Raw genomic sequence first — 18863 nt, forward strand, 5'->3', positions numbered from 1 at the left:
GGGATAGGCTGACCATTTTTTACCAGGGTCAGCCTAAGGTGTGCAATAAATGTGGTGACAAGGGCCATTTTGCCTCCACCTGCACCCGCAAAAAATGTTCTTTGTGCCAGGAGCTTGGCCATTTGGCTAAAGACTGTACTGACATTCGGTGCAATTTGTGCCAGAAACTTGGTCACCCCTACAGTCAATGCCCGGAGGCATTACATAACCTGCCAGGGTTGGAGGCTGAGCTGCAGAGGCTGGATAAGGAGGATGTGGCCACTGAAACTGTTGTTGTCCCTCCTGTGTCTGTGACATCTGTTTCTGTTCCCCCTAGTGATGTGGTCCCTGAGTCTGTTCCTTCTGTGTCTGTGACACCTGTTTCTGTTCCCCCTAGTGATGTGGTCTCTGAGTCTGTCCCTTCTGTGTCTGTGGCATCTGTTTCTGTTCCCCCTAGAGATGTGGTCCCTAAATCTGTCCCTCCTGTCCCTAATCCATCTATTCGTAGATCCTCCAGACTGGCGGAGGCTGCTGGGGGGGCAGGTTTAGCGGATCTTCCCACTCAGCCTCCAGTCCCTGTCCCTCGGCAGCGCAAGCGTGGTCAGGGGAATGTGGGGGTGCTGGATGGGGCTGATGGAAGGGTGTCCGTACCCCATGTTTCACATTCCGTTGATGGGGATTCGGATGAGGAGGGGTGGGAGAAGATCAGGATGAAGAAAAAAAAGAAGAGAAAGACTAGAAAACCAGTCGTCTCTTCCTCAGAGTCGGATCCAAGAGGGGTTCCCCTTGGTAACACCTTTAATGTGTTGTCGGGTGATGAGATGTCTTTGTCGTCCTCTTTTTCATCTATGGATGAGTCACGTAGTTTGAAGAGAGCGGTTTCTGGTGATGAGAGTGTGGTGAAGGTCAAGAAACGACTACCCCAATCATCCTGATGGCAGTTCCCCCTCCGATAAAGGTGGCGACCATTAATGTCGCCAGCATTAAATCTGCAAGAGCTCGTGATATGGCCTTATTTTTGCTCAGTGAGTTTGATGCTGAGATTTTATTTTTGCAAGAGACCTGGCTCCATACTTTGGCCGATGTCCATCTGGCAAAAAGGAAGTGGAGATGCGGTCCCTCCTTTTGGTCTCTTGCGGCTGAGCCCTGCAGCGGAGTTGCGGTACTTTTTGAAACCGATATGGTAACGTGCCGGCGGGTAATTGAGGTAGAAATAGGTAGATGCATGGTGTTGGACGTTTCTTAGAAGGGCTGCATGCATAATGGGTGCGGGTTTGTTTCTTGACCTTGCAGGTTTGTCTGGTGTAGTGGTGTGAGTTGTATTAAGATTTATTTTCCCGGTGATTACATAATTTTTGCTTTGCTGTAAAGTGTTTTGTTTGAGAGCAGATTTGCTATATTTATTTTCATTTATGTAAATATGTGTATATTTATGTATATCTTATAGTGATTTTATGCTTTTTGTTTGCAAGACTTTTAATAAACAAAATTGGGAAGAATGTCCCTTACATTGGTGATCAGTGGGAAGAATGTCCCTTACATTGGTGATCAGTGAGAAGAATGTCCCTTACATTGGTGATCAGTGGGAAGAATGTTCCTTACATTGTTGATCAGTGAGAAGAATGTCCCTTACATTGGTGATCAGTGAGAAGAATGTCCCTTACATTGGTGATTAGTGAGAAGAATGTCCCTTACATTGGTGATCAGTGGGAAGAATGTTCCTTACATTGGTGATCAGTGAGAAGAATGTCCTTACATTGGTGGTCAGTGGGAAGAATGTTCCTTACATTGGTGATCAGTGGGAAGAATGTTCCTTACATTGGTGATCAGTGAGAAGAATGTCCCTTACATTGGTGATCAGTGAGAAGAATGTTCCTTACATTGGTGATCAGTGAGAAGAATGTTCCTTACATTGGTGATCAGTGAGAAGAATGTCCCTTACATTGGTGATCAGTGAGAAGAATGTTCCTTACATTGGTGATCAGTGAGAAGAATGTCCCTTACATTGGTGATCAGTGAGAAGAATGTCCCTTACATTGGTGATCAGTGGGAAGAATGTCCCTTACATTGGTGATCAGTGAGAAGAATGTCCCTTACATTGGTGATCAATGGGAAGAATGTCCCTTACATTGGTGATCAGTGGGAAGAATGTCCCTTACATTGGTGATCAGTGAGAAGAATGTCCCTTACATTGGTGATCAGTGGGAAGAATGTTCCTTACATTGGTGATCAGTGAGAAGAATGTCCCTTACATTGGTGATCAGTGAGAAGAATGTCCCTTACATTGGTGATTAGTGAGAAGAATGTCCCTTACATTGGTGATCAGTGGGAAGAATGTCCCTTACATTGGTGATCAGTGAGAAGAATGTCCCTTACATTGGTGATCAGTGAGAAGAATGTCCCTTACATTGGTGATCAGTGAGAAGAATGTCCCTTACATTGGTGATCAGTGAGAAGAATGTCCCTTACATTGGTGATCAGTGGGAAGAATGTCCCTTACATTGGTGATCAGTGGGAAGAATGTCCCTTACATTGGTGATCAGTGAGAAGAATGTCCCTTACATTGGTGATCAGTGGGAAGAATGTTCCTTACATTGGTGATCAGTGAGAAGAATGTCCCTTACATTGGTGATCAGTGAGAAGAATGTCCCTTACATTGGTGATTAGTGAGAAGAATGTCCCTTACATTGGTGATCAGTGGGAAGAATGTTCCTTACATTGGTGATCAGTGAGAAGAATGTCCTTACATTGGTGGTCAGTGGGAAGAATGTTCCTTACATTGGTGATCAGTGGGAAGAATGTTCCTTACATTGGTGATCAGTGAGAAGAATGTCCCTTACATTGGTGATCAGTGAGAAGAATGTTCCTTACATTGGTGATCAGTGAGAAGAATGTTCCTTACATTGGTGATCAGTGAGAAGAATGTCCCTTACATTGGTGATCAGTGAGAAGAATGTCCCTTACATTGGTGATCAGTGAGAAGAATGTCCCTTACATTGGTGATCAGTGAGAAGAATGTCCCTTACATTGGTGATCAGTGAGAAGAATGTCCCTTACATTGGTGATCAGTGAGAAGAATGTCCCTTACATTGGTGATCAGTGAGAAGAATGTCCCTTACATTGGTGATCAGTGGGAAGAATGTCCCTTACATTGGTGATCAGTGGGAAGAATGTCCCTTACATTGGTGATCAGTGAGAAGAATGTCCCTTACATTGGTGATCAGTGAGAAGAATGTCCCTTACATTGGTGATCAGTGAGAAGAATGTCCCTTACATTGGTGATCAGTGAGAAGAATGTCCCTTACATTGGTGATCAGTGAGAAGAATGTCCCTTACATTGGTGATCAGTGAGAAGAATGTCCCTTACATTGGTGATCAGTGAGAAGAATGTCCCTTACATTGGTGATCAGTGGGAAGAATGTCCCTTACATTGGTGATCAGTGAGAAGAATGTCCCTTACATTGGTGATCAGTGAGAAGAATGTCCCTTACATTGGTGATCAGTGAGAAGAATGTCCCTTACATTGGTGATCAGTGGGAAGAATGTCCCTTACATTGGTGATCAGTGAGAAGAATGTCCCTTACATTGGTGATCAGTGGGAAGAATGTCCCTTACATTGGTGATCAGTGAGAAGAATGTCCCTTACATTGGTGATCAGTGAGAAGAATGAAGATTTTAATGCCAAGTTAAAGTGCATAGATTAGAATGTAAAACCTAATTTATTCCTTCCCTTACAAGGTTGTCATATTGTTAATCTTCCTCTTAAACTGCCTTGTTTGCCTTGTTTGCCCTTTACAAATCGTGAGTATAAAAGAGTAAAAGTAGTGCAGACAATACTTTGAATTTTGCATTTTATTTATTATATGGTTATTTACATTTTTGTTTTTGCTGTTCAAAATTAATATAAGCTGTTGCTTGGGTACTGTGCCACATGAGTGTAGTAATGTGTTGTTCAATGGCATTAGTTAATTTTTTTTTTGGAGGGGGGGGGGGCCCATACAACATTTTGCTATGGGGCCCTGTGATTTCTAGTTACGCCCCTGGCCTTGAGGTCTGCTTTGGTAGGAATAGATTGCAGTAAGGTTCACAAAGAGTATTGCTGGTATGCATGAGTCATATGGTGAAGCAGAAACTGAAGTGGATAACTAGGGAGGTGGGATCAGGGTGGATGTCAGACTATGCTTCCAGGTGGAAAGTGAGGTGGCAGTGTATAGGGAGTAGAAGCGTACACTGCTCTCCTGCACGTGTCAGGGATATCAGAATACCTGCTCCCTGAGATGCAGATATAGGTTAGAGGTGCAGTAGAAGAGGGAGCAGCTCTGGCTTAAAAGCTTGACTGGAGGCAGGCATTCAAAAAGTCCTCGTTGGCTTTGTTTTTTGTGGGAGCCCATCTCTATAGTTTTGAGCCTCGGCTTGTTACGGAGAAATGCTTTGGGCGGGGCTTCACGTGATTTCAGTCCGGGTGGAAACTCAGAAAGATGCCTGTGTATAGAACTACATGCTGTTTGAATTCATATTTCTTGTAAGCGTGATTTTACTATTTTATTAAATGGCTTGCTGGAAATACCACACTATGTTGGCCTCCTTTGCACCTTAATTTCCTCGGTTGAGTGAACCGATTTAGGTCCGGAACAAAGAGTATTATCTCCTGGATCTGGGTTTATTTGGTTGCTGAAGGTGTTCTTTGATCTCTGAGGAGCTCATTAACTCTTTGTGGCGAAGAGGCTTCGTGCCATTTTGTTTTTTATTTTTTTTGGTGGTGTGGTCTGTTTGAGATATCCACATGGAATAGAAGAGTGTGAAGGACTGGACATTGGGCAATATTTTTGCACTTTGTTTGGACTTTTTCTCTTTTTTCATAATTCATGCACTATATATGAAATGTATATGTTTACTACATTATTAGTTTAGCACAGTATTTTAGAAGTATTCATATGAATTTAAATTATATTTATTACATTTAATAATATTTATTTAAAAGGGACAGCGCACTCTAATATGTTTTTTTATTGCTTTATTATATCTTACAGCCAGATAGGTGGTGGGTTGCGGCAGTCCCCTAATCTCGTTAATTTCATTTATTGGGTTAAATTTATATTTGCCGTATGAAGGGATTGATTGATTTTATATAATTTATTTAATTTTATTTGTTAGAGTACAATTATTTTTTGGGTTTATCTTTAGTATTTGGCTGGATGGGCCCATCAAGATCATCACTTATGATAAAAGTATCCACCTTCCTTAGGTGCAAAAAAGGTGAGGATCATTCACACATAACTGCTTCCCCCTTTTTGTCTCCTTCATGTTTCTTATGTCCCTCCAGATCCTAGCACACCAAGAATGCAAAGTCCTCTGAGGCCCCGTACACACGATAGAATCTATCCGCAGATAAATCCCAGCAAATGGGTTTCTGCGGATAGATCCTATGGTGTGTACACGCCAGCGGATCTGTTTCCGCGGAGAAATCTCCTCTGGGATGGATTCCAGCAGATCGAATATTTGTTGTGCTGCACAACATATCCATCTGCTGGAATCCATTCCAACGGATGGATCCGCTCGTCTGTACAGACTTACCGGATCCATTCGTCCAAAGGGATTCCCCGCACGCGTCGTAATGATTTGACGCATGCGTGGAATTCCTTATATGACAGCGTCGCGCCCGTCGCCGCGTCATAATCGCGGCGCGACACGTCATCGGCAGAGGATTTCCGCGCGGATTTCAATGGGATGGTGTGTACACTCCATCCCATCGAAATCAGCGGATATCTTTGAGAGGATTTATCCGTGGAAACGGTCCGCTGGACCGTATCTGCGGATAAATCCTCTCGTGTGTATGGGGCCTGAGAAATAAAAATCTGCAGCATAATGATTTGCCCACACCTTTCTTGTTTTGTGAGGGAAGCTTGGACTTTGTGGAAAAAACCCATCTCCAATGCCTGGGTTTAATGCCTCGTACACACAATCGGAATTTCCGATGGAAAAAGTCAGATGGAATTTTAGGTTGGGGTTGGGGTTAGGGTTAGAGTTAAGGGTTAGGGTTAGGGTTTCCCATTGAAGAATATGGCTAGGACTCAGGAATTGGAACAGGGACCTCCCCCAGAGGTCAAAGGTCAGAAGGCGGGTTCCCAGAGATCAAAGGTCACAGGGCGTGGCTGATCCACCCCCACCAAAGTGTACCGCTTACCCCAACTAAGTCAGGGAATGAACAAGTCAGGGAATGAACGAGTCGGGGTAAGCGTCTTGCGCCCGCATGGAATCGACCGCGTGTATGCCCCATCGGAAATTCCGTTTGTCTCTATGGAACTCAGATGGAGAAAAAAACATGCATGCTCGGACACAATTTGACGCATGCTCGAAAGCATTAAACTTCATTTTTCTATGCTCATCGTAGTGTTGTACCTCACCGCATTTTTGACGACCGGAATTTGGTGTGTCTGTGTGTATGCAAGACAGCTTGAACGGATTTCCATCAGAAAAACCCATCTGAGTTTATTCCGACGGAAACTCTGATCTTGTTTACACGGCATAAGAGGTAATTCTAAAGGTTCCAAAATAGAATCAATCAATTTCTGGCTTTAAAATGGACAGTTCCTGCAACATTGAAGGTTTTCACTAATCTCTTTAGGTTAAAAGAGCGGGGTGTTATCAATATGGTTCCCTGCTCAGAGAGGTTTTAGTTTTTTTTACTTAATTATCTTTACTCTTTCTAATCATAAAAGGGGCTTAAACAGGACTAATGCCGCGTACACACGACCATTTTTAATGGTCTAGGAAAAACAATTTTTTTTTCAAACCCGGTTCTTGTCATGCCTGCCTTGCCTAAACACGATCATGAAAAAAAAATGCTCTAGCAAAGCGCGGTGACGTACAACACGTACGACGGCACTATAAAGGGGAAGTTCCATTCGGATGGCGCCACCCTTGGGGCTGCTTTTGCTGATTTCGTGTTAGTAAAAGTTTGGTGAGAGACAATTTGCGCTTTTCAGTCTTTGTGCTTTTCAGTCTGTTACAGCGTGATGAATGTGCTATCTCCATTACAAACGCTAGTTTTACCAGCTCCCGTCTCATAACTTGCTTTACGACCATTTTTCACGACGTGAAAAATGACGTGAAAAAATAGAGCATGTTCTAAATTTTTAATGCCCATTTTTCACGTCATGAGGCTTGACAGCCCTGAACAGTTTTGTCCACTCTTAAATTATCAAAATGTAATCTGGTTGTTTGGTCTTAGCTTCCCTTTTCTAAAGGGACTCTGGTCTTGTGGGTGTCAAGGATGCAAATCTACACATCCCAATTGTTTCTCCTTCAATAGAGGACACAGGGAAGCTTAAACCATAGCATTATATTGCTGCCTTCAGGAGGACTGGACACTCGCAGGGTATAGCCCATCCTACTTCCAGCATATCTAGGAAGATGGACATATTTTTTAGCTCTGCTGTTTTGAAGGCTACGTTTTCTAAAGCTAGCTTTCAGTGAAGACTCTTCTGTGTGGACAGCTGCTGGTGTTTTTCCCATCAAATTGCAAATGTGGTGTGGTCCTCCTTATATCCCAGCATTTGGAGCAACCTAAACTTGAGTGTTATCAGATTCCTAAGCTTGCGAATAACTTCCTTTTGCACTTGCTTTTTCAGTTGTTTCTATATAAAGACTGGAAACACCCCCTAATAATCTATTTGCTTTACCTTAGTGCTTTCTAACTCTGTACTTGTTTAGTGAAAATTTTGTTCAATAGTCGTGTATTCCCACTGTGGATCTGTCCATTTCTCGCCTTAGCAGGGGGACTACCATACCTATAGGAAGACAATCCTGCATTTAGGGATCCAACCATTAAGCAGCTTGAGGTCCTTTCAGCAATATATTCTGTAATGTGGGCGCTGCAACATCATAATCATAGCCCCCCCCCCCCCCCCAAGGGTGGCTTCTCATCCATCTTCAAGGTTTGGCGCTGCCAAATTCATTGGCAAGCCCACTTTGGCATAGAGGTGCACCCACACTTTTCAGAGTGGGTGGACATCTGCACCCCCAATGCCTGTGTGCAAGAGGCTGTGTCGCAGGGCTACATATTCCAGTTTTTTCCCTGTCAACTCAGTTTCTAATCTTAAACCTCCTCTTAGTGACTTGTCAATAACCATCGGGCACTCTATGGCCTTCTGGACAAAGGGGTCATTACTCCAGTCCCTGCTGCAAAAAGGTTACAGGGGTTTTACTTCAAACTGTTCATTATCTAAAAACCCAAAGGGCATTAATCTTAATTTTATTAGCTTTGGTCGGCATAAAATATGTCTACACAAATCTTTACAGTTTAGTAGTGCTTCCTGCGTTTTGCTGTAGTGCCTCTGTACTACAAGTTTGTAGCCCTTACATTTGGCCTTTTTAATGCACTTCTGGTGTTTCCAAAGAACCTAGCTCCAGTGTTGTCCTTGTTGAACTTTTAGGGGATTCCCATTGTGGGATGTCTAGATCAGTGTTTCTCAACCTTTTTTCAGTTATGGCGCCCATGTAAAGTATTTTCAGTCTTGAGGCACCCTAGTCCAAGGCTTGGTTCATGGTACTGTGTACACACGCAAAATCGCGTTGCTTGCTGACACGCAGAAAAATGCTCTGCTCTTTAGGGGTGCCATTGATTCTTAATAATGCCCGCCTGCATTGGTAAACATAGGGTACGTGCAGCACAATAAAATAAAGGGCTGGGGACTTCTTTCCCTGCATTTCCGCCGGTAGGGCAGCTCATTAAAATGAATAGGGTGCCTTACACGCAGTATGCAGCCACACAGATGTGAAGCATGGGTTTGTTCACGTGCAAGGTTTGAGGGCTGTAAAACCATGTGGTTGATCTTTCCCTGGGATAGACTATACTCTCAGGTCTCAATTCTGTGTTCTTTAATGCAAAAGCTGTTAAACCCTCTGCTTCTGTATGAGGGTCTTGGGCTAAATATATCCTTCTTTAGGTGCAGTGCCCTGTGCCTAGTTCAACTCCTGACATTTGCAACATAACATTCTGTCATTGTTCTGTCTCTGGTCAAATTGATGAGGTTGACGCCAATGACCAGGCTCTTTCTGTCTTTGAAACTCCATATGTGATGCTGGAGTCAGGGAACTCCTTTCTTCTCCTGTAATAAAAGATCCTGATAATGAACAACAGCCTATTGATCTTGGGGACATCCTGGTCACCTTGTTGGTTCAGGGAACTGGGCTGTCAGAGGAATCTTGTCTCACGATCAGCATCTTGGAACTCCCTCTCTCCCATGATTGTCTGTCTGTCTTTGATTGACAGCAGTGGGAGCCAATGGTGCCGCTTTTCTGTCTCAGACAATCAGGAGGAGTGTACTGGATGGCTGAGGGGATCGTGGACATTGCTGAAGAGAGATAGAGCTCAGGTAGGCAGTTGGGGGGGCTGCTACCCACAGAAGGTTTTTTTATCTTCATGCATAATAAAGATAAAAAAAACCTTCTGCCTTTACAACTCCTTTAAGGCTAGGAAGTCCACTTCCCACAGGATCTCTCATCAGTGTGTGAGCCTCTTATTGGTGCGAGTCTCAAGGCTTTCACCCCAGGAGTTTCTGTGGATAGATCCTCTTTTTTTCTGCAGTTGAGTGTAAACCATGGATCGTCTCTGATCAAACATCAAGTGACAGATTTCTACCCTTTTTATTCTTTTTCAGACACCATTGGCTTCCCACTTTATGATTAGTACTTTTGTGCTGGAGATCTCCCATTGCCCCTTCTCCCATGGTATTTAAATCTGGTTTCTTATCCAGTTTATCAGAAGCCCCCATGTGAACCTATCAGTGACATTTGTCCCTCTACTCTGACCCGCAAGGCTGTTTTTCTCATAGAGAATACTTCAGCCAGGCAGGTGTCTAAGATCCCAAGGTAGTCTCCATTTTCCATCTTAATCAGAAACGTTGCCCTTCTGTCCCTCCCTCCCTGCTGCAGTTCAGCAAAAGAAAATCTCCTTTCATTGTTTTGATGTGATTCGGGTGGTTTGGACTGTTCAAATCTATCTTTCAGCCACTGCCTCTTTAAGACTAATTCTCTTGTTATCATCCCAAATTGGCCAAGGAAGGGTACCATGGCGTCTCAATCCACCATCTCTAACTTGCTCAAAATATACTTTTGTTCAGGCTTTTGGTCTTTTGGATCAGGTCCCTCCATTACAGTTAGGACGCACTTGATTAGAGCAGTGAGCATCTCTAGAGCTTTTAATCATTAGGCCTCTGTTTCCTAGATTTTCCAGAACTTTTTTTAAGTTCCACCTGGTGGACATTTCTGGTTCATCTGATACCAGCATTGGACGCAAGTCCTTCAGGCAGCTTTTTGTTTTCTAGGGTGCCCACTACTCAGTTGAACTTCTTTTGGTTGTCCCAAAGGTTTAAGATGTCCTGCAAATTTACTCCCCCAAATATCTTTACTGAATTGTATCTATTTGAGTTTACCGCGGTTCTTTTGCCAAGAATCTCGTCAGGAAAAATGTTTTTTTCCTGGCGAGATTCTGGCCCGTGTATACAGGGCTTTAGTCCTGAATTGCAACCGCCATGTCTGGAGGAAACCAGGCACCTCTCATCACCTGGCCAATCCCTACAGTGAAGCATGGTGGTGGCAGCATCATGTTGTAGGGATGTTTTTCAGTGGCAGGAACCGGGAGACTAGGAGAGATGAATGCAGCAACGTACAGAGACAAACCTGCTCCAGAGACTTTGGACCTCAGACTGGGGTGAAATTTCATCTTCCAACAGAACAACGACCCTAAGCATACAGCCAGGATAACAGAGGAGTAGCTACGGTACATCTCTGTGAATGTCCTTGAGTGGCCCGGCCAGAGCCCAGACTTGAACCCGATTGAACATCTCTGAATAGGTCTGAAAATGGATGTGCACCAACGCTCCTCATCCAATCTGATGGAGCTTGAGAGGTCCTGCAAAGGAGAATGGGAGAAACTGCCCAAAAATAGGTGTGCCAAGCTTGTAGCATCATATTAAAAAAAACTTGTAGGTTGTAATTGGTGCCAAAGGTGCGTCAACAAAGTATTAAGCAAAGGCTCTGAATACTAATGTACATGTGATTTTTTTTGTTTTTTATTTTTAATAAAATTACAAAGATTTCAAAACAAACCTCTTTTACAGTGTCATTATAGGGTATTGTTTGTAGAATGTTGATGAAAATAATGAATTTAATCCATTTTGGACTAAGGCTGTACCATAACAAAATGTGGAAAAAGTGATGCGCTGTGAATACTTTCCGGATGCACTGTGTATCTTGCTTACTCCACTATATAAAATGGGAGAGGGAGATGAGGATTCTTCGCATACCAACTAAGCCAGAAGACCCTAGTTTATAGACATCCTCACCCTTTTTACAGAAGACCCCCAGCCTCTTCTAACATGCCAGAGTAGGGGTTTATTAGGTCCATTTATTTCATACGGTTTCATTGGGGTTTATTTACTAAAATGAAAAAGACTGTGCAGGTGCAGTTGCTCCAGAGGTTAGTAAATGAGCAAAAACTCTGCTGACTTCTATTATCATCCAATCATGTGCAAGCAAAACTGCTGTTTTTTTCCTTGCACATGATTGGGTACTCATTGCAAAGTGAAGCCTTACCTCATTTACTAAGCTCTGGAGCAACTGCACCTGCAGAGGGCAACTTTGCAAAGTGCACAGTCTATTTGCCGTTAGGAAATCAACCCCATTGTCTCTAGCATTAACAGAAAAACTGTCTTAAAGGATACAGGGGTCCCTTAGTTTGTCATTTGCTACCTTGCCAAGTTCAAGTAAGGCCACTTCTAGGAAGATTTTCATTGTTCCCGAAAATCTTATTTTGCCTGCGGTGAAATCGCGCTGTTCAGTCCAAATGTTTGCTCTCTGCCCCATGTCTATCCCTCCTTCAAACAAGTCTGACCAGAATGTAGCTCTTATCAACCCATCCCCCGAATAGCCTGAGTTTTGGTCTTTTCTATTCCTTCAAAAAGCCTCAAGCTTCACCTTCTCTCACAGAAAACCTTTATCCAAGCCTTTTCTTGTATCCGCTCCCCCCTCCCTTGTAGCATACTGCACTCCCCTGGGACTGTAACCTAGTTCTTTCAGCCAGACAGAAACCACCCTTTAGCCATCAGGTATATTCCTTTAGAATCTCTTACCAGTATGGTAACCTTTTCTGTTATATGTCAGCAGATGTTCCTGCATGAGAGCTCTTCCTCATACTTTACAATCACTATTTTGTCATATGCCCTAGAAAAGTGATGGTGAACCTTAGTACCCCAGATGTTTTGGAACTACATTTCCATGATGCTCAACTACACTGCAGAGTGCATGAGCATCATGGGAAATGTAGTTCCCAAACATTTGGGGTGCCAAGATTTGCCACCACTGCCCTAGAGCATCCTTCATTCTAAGGTGGTTCAGCATTCCATCTCCAGCATTGCCTTTCATTCTTGTGCCCTGCTTCTAATATATTTAGGACGTCTCTCTACATGGTCTGCCATTAGAGCATACGTGATACATCTACTTCCTCCTTTAGACAAACAGAGTCCCTGTTTGATCTTCCCTCAAACCCTCACAGAGGGCACTACATGGCAAACCCACCATTTCTAGGTGGATAAAGTGCTTAATTGCTATAGATGACACTCCAAACCAAACACCTCTTCCCACGCTGTTATGCGCACACTCCAACACATTTTTGGGGGAATCCTTTTAGGCATCAAGTCTCTGATGCCCAATACTGTTAGACCACCACCTGGTCTTCTATTCATACTTTTTCCAAGTTAATGGGTACATGCCCTACCTTCTGCTGACGCAACTTCAGCCACAAGGTTCTTGCAGCGGGACTCTGAACCTAAGAAGTTTTTACCTCTGTTGTTGGGCCTCTTGTCACAGTTCTCCCCCCCCCCCCCCAGTTGTTGTCACCCTTGTATTCATTGCTTTTAGACATCCCATGATGTATGAATAAGATGCCTGTGTCCTGTACTGTACTATTACGATAAGAGAAATTTTAACTTACCAGTAAATTCAATATCTTGGAGTACAGTACAGGTCACAGGCCACCAAACTGGGGACTCGTGGAGTGTGGTAGGGTTATAGGGGAGATTTGCCAGGGAAGCTTGTCCTTAAAAGCTTGCCAGTGTCCAATTACCTGAAGGTGCGTGCTTATAAGCCCTGGTGTATGAACAAAAGACCCGCATTCTGTATTGTACTCAAAAATATGAAATTTACAGGTATGTGAATATTTCTCCTGTCTTGGAGAGGTTTGTCCTTAGTTTCACTGCTTGCTACTCCTGCATTTGTTCAATGCCTGCAGGGGTAGAGCCAAAAATGGGGCTGTACCTTTGTTTTTGCCTAGGGTCCAATTTCCTAGATGTTTAAGACTTTCCTCTAATAAGCTACTAGAGAGAAGGATTTAATGGTAAGTAAAAAAAACTCCTTTAAATGCACAGTACCAAGTTTTAACTGAACTTGGCACTGAACCCTAGCTGTGAGAGAGGTGTGCCAAATACACAGGAGATTGCAACTGAGTCTACAATTGTTTATTATTTCAGCAGAGTTTATCATACTCAAATAATAATATTTTTATCATGTGTTTAATTCCCATCTATTCATTGCTGCACACTTTCTTTTCCCTTGTACTCCCGCTATCCACAAGTTTCTACTTCAACTATTCACTTTGTAAGTGTGTACAGAGTATTTTCCAATGTTTGACTTGGCAGATGATTTTTACCACAGTTATGTAGACAACACAAACAAGTATCTTGTGTATTGAGACCAGAGTACAAATGTTTCAGTCTGTGGCTTGTTTGTCCTGATGTCTGTCATTTTTATGTAATGCACCTCACCACACACAGTAGGGCTGATTAATACAAACTGGAGCAGAAAAAGAGCTGTTGCTCATGGTAATCCGTTAGATTTCATCTCTCAAGCTAGGAAATTGTGGTCACTGATTGGTCAGTTTTTTTTTTAACCTTCATTGGCCCAGTTTTTAGAAATCAGTCCTAAGCTCTTGTCTCTGACAGAGTGTGAACCTCACATGAATTGTATGTGTCCGGAATGAAAACTGCATTTTTGTCTCATTAAATAGCACAGGTTGTTGATTATGATATAATTTGATAGCCTCAGTAAAATCTGCATCCTGTTGTCTTTCACTGTCTGCCATTTTGTTCCTGCAGTTTTATGCTTTTTTAGGTCAAAGTATGTTCTATTTTGATAAAGCTAAATTCACCACCCCCTTTCCAGTAAGTCCCATAGAAATTTGTATTTACAAATTGACATTACAACAACATTAGCCTGCAGGAATAATGGTCACAACCAGAGACCCAAAATGGTGTAGCTCTTATTTGTCATTTTAGCTGTTGTATTAGAATAGAGGGTTACAGATTAATGGAAGCATGTGCATTGTGATTTGCATGTATTGTAGATGTCTGTTAATAAAGAATGAGGAGAAATGTATGTATATAAAGCTTCATATTGCATTTGCTTAAATTGCTAATTATGTTTTTGGTATCTTCATTTTCAGGTCTCTCCCTGGCAGTGCACTAGAACTACGTTATTCCCAGGCCCCAACCCTGCCCATAGGGAGCCACATGGACCACTACAACAGCACATCTGTAATAAGGCGGCCCAAAAAAGGGCGCTGGACAGCTATGAAGGATGATCCAACCAAGGTACTGTATTTGATCCAGTGCTTTAATATAAGTATGTATTACAGAGACTATCTTTAAAACAAAAAATGTCTACAGATATAAAGTGCAGGCACCTATGGGTGTCTGTAGCAGATTAGTAAAGCCTAAGATTAGGGTCAAATGTTGGACTGTTTTGACACTTCCTCATAGTGCAGACTATGGGTCTTGATAATGTGTTGGCTGCGTGGAGTGGCACTTAAATTGAATACAATGGTTTATCTGAAAAATGTTGTTATCATTTGTGTAACATAATTTTAACATATAATCATAATTAAACTAAAATAGAATTTTTGTATTTGAAAATAAAAAATGAGGACTTGGTGATATGTACCTCAACATTTTGATAACATAGTGAAAAATTATAGGGAATACCTATAAGCCGCTCACCCTGGACCAATTGTCCGTGGACCACCACCAGAATCTTCTATCAGCATTTTTTTCAAAATTGTCCCTCTATTTTTGTTTATAGCGCAAAAAATAAAAACTGCAGAGGTGATCAAACACCACCAAAAGAAAGCTCTATTTGTGGGGAAAAAAAAGGATGACAATTTTGTTTGGGAGCCATGTCGCACGACCGGCAATTGTCAGTTAAAGCGACGCAATGCCAAATCGCAAAAACTGGCCAGGTCCTTTACCTGCATAATGGTCCGGGTCTTAGGTGGTTAAACAGCCTTTTTTTTCTTTCCTTACGTCAGACTACTAATTAAGGGGAGTGGTTAATTAGTCACAGGTGTTTGAGGTTCTATATAACTTTCTGTTGAACAAATTTTTGAGCCTGTTCCTCCTTGAGCTTGCCAACTTTTTGCTTGCGGGAACTCAGACCAAGTGGAACTGGACTAAGTGGTGAGTTAAAAACCAAAGTTGAAAACAGGTGGTTATAACAGGAGTCATCAAACCTGTAAGGCCCCTTTCACACTGGGGCGGTGTTGGTGGTAAAGTGCCGCTATTTTTAGCGGTGCTTTACCGTAAATTTCCCAGCGCTATTTAGACGCTAATTGGGCGGTTTTACCCCCGCTAGTGGCCGAGAAAGGGTTAAAAACCACTGCAAAGTGCCTCTGCAGAGGCGCTTTTCCGGTGGTATAGCCGAGGTGCCCCATTGATTTAAATGGGCGGGAGTGGTGGAGGAGCTCCTTCACCGCTCCAAAGGTTCTGCTAGCAGAACTTTTTTTACCGTCCTGCTAGCGCACCGCTCCAGTGTGAAAGCCCTCTGGACTTTTACACTGGAGAGACAGCAGCGGCTGTTTCAGGTTGCTTTGCAGGCGCTATTTTTTGCGTTATAGTGCCTGCAAAGCGACCCAGTGTGAAAGGGGTCTAAGTAACATCTGAAAATTCCTGTTAGTAATATTATTGTAACTGGGAAAATGGGGGTTAGTAAGCAGTGTGCCACATGTATACAACAATGGAGCAACAGCTCCAGGATGGATACCACTGTGACAGATGTAATCAGGTTGCCCTTCTGGAAGATCGCATTAGAGATCTGGAGGAGCAAATTGCAACACTGGGCAGAACTGACAACCTTGAAAGAGGTCCTCTGCTCATTGATCAGGTGGCTAGTGGGGGTTAATGGGGAAGGTGGAGGGGTAAGTAAGGATTATCAGGTAAGAAGGCCAGTCCTGGGTTTGAGAACCTTAACAGATTCGCCAAGGTGGGTAAAGATGTGAGGATATCAAGCTCAGAGGTGGCAGCCTTAGATGTCACTGCTCCCCCTAACAGCCGGGAGAGCAGCCCCATCTAGTAGGGGTGGTGAGGGGAGTGCAGGTAGGCCTAGACAGTTGGTGGTAATAGGGATTTTATAATCAGAAGGACTGACAGAATAATTTGTCACCAGGATCGCCTCAACCGAATGGTCTGCTGTCTCCTTGGTTCCAGGGTTGGGCATGTGGTGGACCGGGTTGATAAATTACTGGGAGGGGCTGTCTTGGTCCATGTTGGAACCAATGACAGAATATATGCAAGGTAGAGGCTCCTTAAGAACCAAGTTAATGTACTAGGCTGCAGGTTGAAGGAAAGGACCTTCATGGTGATATTCTCTGAAATATTGCCTGTCATGCGCAACACAGGGAAGGCAGGGGGTGACTAGAGAGCTTAATGCATGACTAAAGACCTGGTGTAAGGAGGAGAGATTTGTTTTTTTTTTAGCACTGGGCTGACTTTTCATTGGGATGCAACCGATATGCTTAAGATGGTTTGCACCTAAATGGAAGGGGGTCTACTGTGCTGGGGGAGAGGTTTATGGGAAGGTTCTAGGAGTATTTAAACTAGGATTGTGGGGGAGGGTGAATTAGATTATAATGGACCAGACAGGATTTGTACTGGGAGGAGGGAGAATTTATGCTTCGGGGGTAAGCATGCAGATTAGTGCTTAGTGTTTTTGTGGGAGGATTTTTGCTGACAAACATGCTCATACATCTGAGGGGTGCAGTTTGGCATGTCTGCCCTGGGCTCTAGATGACCTTGTCTCTGCACTGCCTGCAATTTAATATTTATTTGAAACATAGATCATTAAAGGTAGTTATTCTGGAACATATAAGAGATATAAAAAGCAGAAACTTAAAAATCCTATAGCATAGATATGTGGTAGTATCCTGAAGGATTTTGTAGGTTACATGTGTCATAGAGAAGAGGCAATAATGATAAATTGCTTCTACAAAAAGAAGCAGCATGATATATAAACTGCTGTCACTGTGAGACATGAATAGAAAAATTGAAAGAGGGAATTGTAACCAAACGTCCCACACTCCGCTTGAGTGCTTTCATCGTATACCGCTTCTTTCCAGTCTGAATATAAATATGACAATGCTCGTTTGGTTGCTCACTATGAACTCTTTATTAGAACAAGAATACAGTCTTATATACAGTTGAAGAGGAGGTTACTCCCTCCTTGACATATTACTCTAACAATACACATGTAACCAGAAACCTAATTAACATGAGCTAATTAACTAATCCCTTAAAGCAACCGATGTGACTCCTTGCCCATCTGGCCATTGTTGTGATTAATCAGGATTTCACTACAGGTCAGACTTGTCACAGAGCTTCACACAGTACATTATACATTATAAACACAGGACTCCTTCACACAATAGCAGGAGCTCCAGTAGGAGTCCGCCTGTCTCCTACATTGTACAGAGGGCAATGTGATAAGCTCTCTCAACTAACATGTTGAGTTCAGAATCAAATGTAGTGTTACCCCCATGAGGGCTGCTAGTAGACTCTATAACCCATTGGTTACCTCGACTCTGCAAATCCCCTCTTACCTCTGACACCTTGGGTTCCATCCTGTCACAGCTGTGATAGTAATTCGAGGCGCACACAGTATCAATGAACAACTCAGATATGTTTACTGGGATAAAATAAACACAAAGAATGGCATAAGTAAACACAGCTTAATTTAACAGTGAATAGGTCTCATTGATACTGCACAAAAATTATTGACATAAATCCACTGCAGGACATATGTGGACAGGTAGACAGATGAACACATACCCAATACTGGATTTTTTCCCTCTGTGTCCTCAACACACAGATCGGCAAACTGTAATAAACATATATGATAGACAGGGGGATGTAGTGGCGCTTGCAAATACTAAAAACCGACAATAATTTAAAACAATAAAATATTCTAAACAATGATTCCTAAAATATGAGAGTGAGTCCGTCCTCTACTGGGGTAAAAATGTGTTCCACTCGAGGTCTATGCCCAAAGAATACCATCCAACATCAATAATTAGATGTGGAAGGAACTGCGAGTGAATATATAATGAAATCCAGTGTATAAAAGTGCCTAACTGGCCGCACAGTGTACATGGGATAATAATCCTTTTTTTAAAAATATGTGTCATAAATCCTTAAAGTGCTTGATAAAACACAAGTGCAAAGTGCTAATAAATAAAACAATAATAGCAGTGAATGAAAGCTCCAGCTCTCCTGAAAAGTGGTTAATTACTAATTAGCAAACACATGCAGGAAAAAGCAACAACTGAAAAGAAGTCCAAAAATGCAAGTGTCCTAAAAACCTAAACGGTTCAATCATAAAACTGTTGTTTTTCTGTGCAATGAAAAAAATATAATAATATAATAATAAAAAAAATATAAAAATCATAAATAATAGTCCAAAAACAATATCACTGCAGGATTAGTGACAGTGAATAAAACTATATCCAGTGCACAATCAAGTGATGATGATAATATTAAAAATAAAGTCCAAAGTGCATCTGT

General features: G+C 42.5%; 1 protein-coding gene across 4 annotated transcripts in view; it reads left to right on the plus strand.

Annotated features, from left to right (window-relative positions):
• PPFIA3 (PTPRF interacting protein alpha 3) overlaps positions 1-18863 on the plus strand; it is a 624634-nt gene that overhangs the window by 431168 nt on the left and 174603 nt on the right. For all 4 annotated transcript variants that reach the window (XM_040327613.1, XM_040327612.1, XM_040327615.1 and 1 more), the window contains one exon: positions 14480-14627. In XM_040327613.1, the coding sequence (XP_040183547.1) occupies positions 14480-14627 (148 nt within the window). The remainder of the gene's footprint in view (positions 1-14479; positions 14628-18863) is intronic.

Source organism: Rana temporaria, chromosome 10, assembly GCF_905171775.1.
Source record: "Rana temporaria chromosome 10, aRanTem1.1, whole genome shotgun sequence".
Classification (NCBI taxonomy): Eukaryota; Metazoa; Chordata; class Amphibia; order Anura; family Ranidae; genus Rana; species Rana temporaria.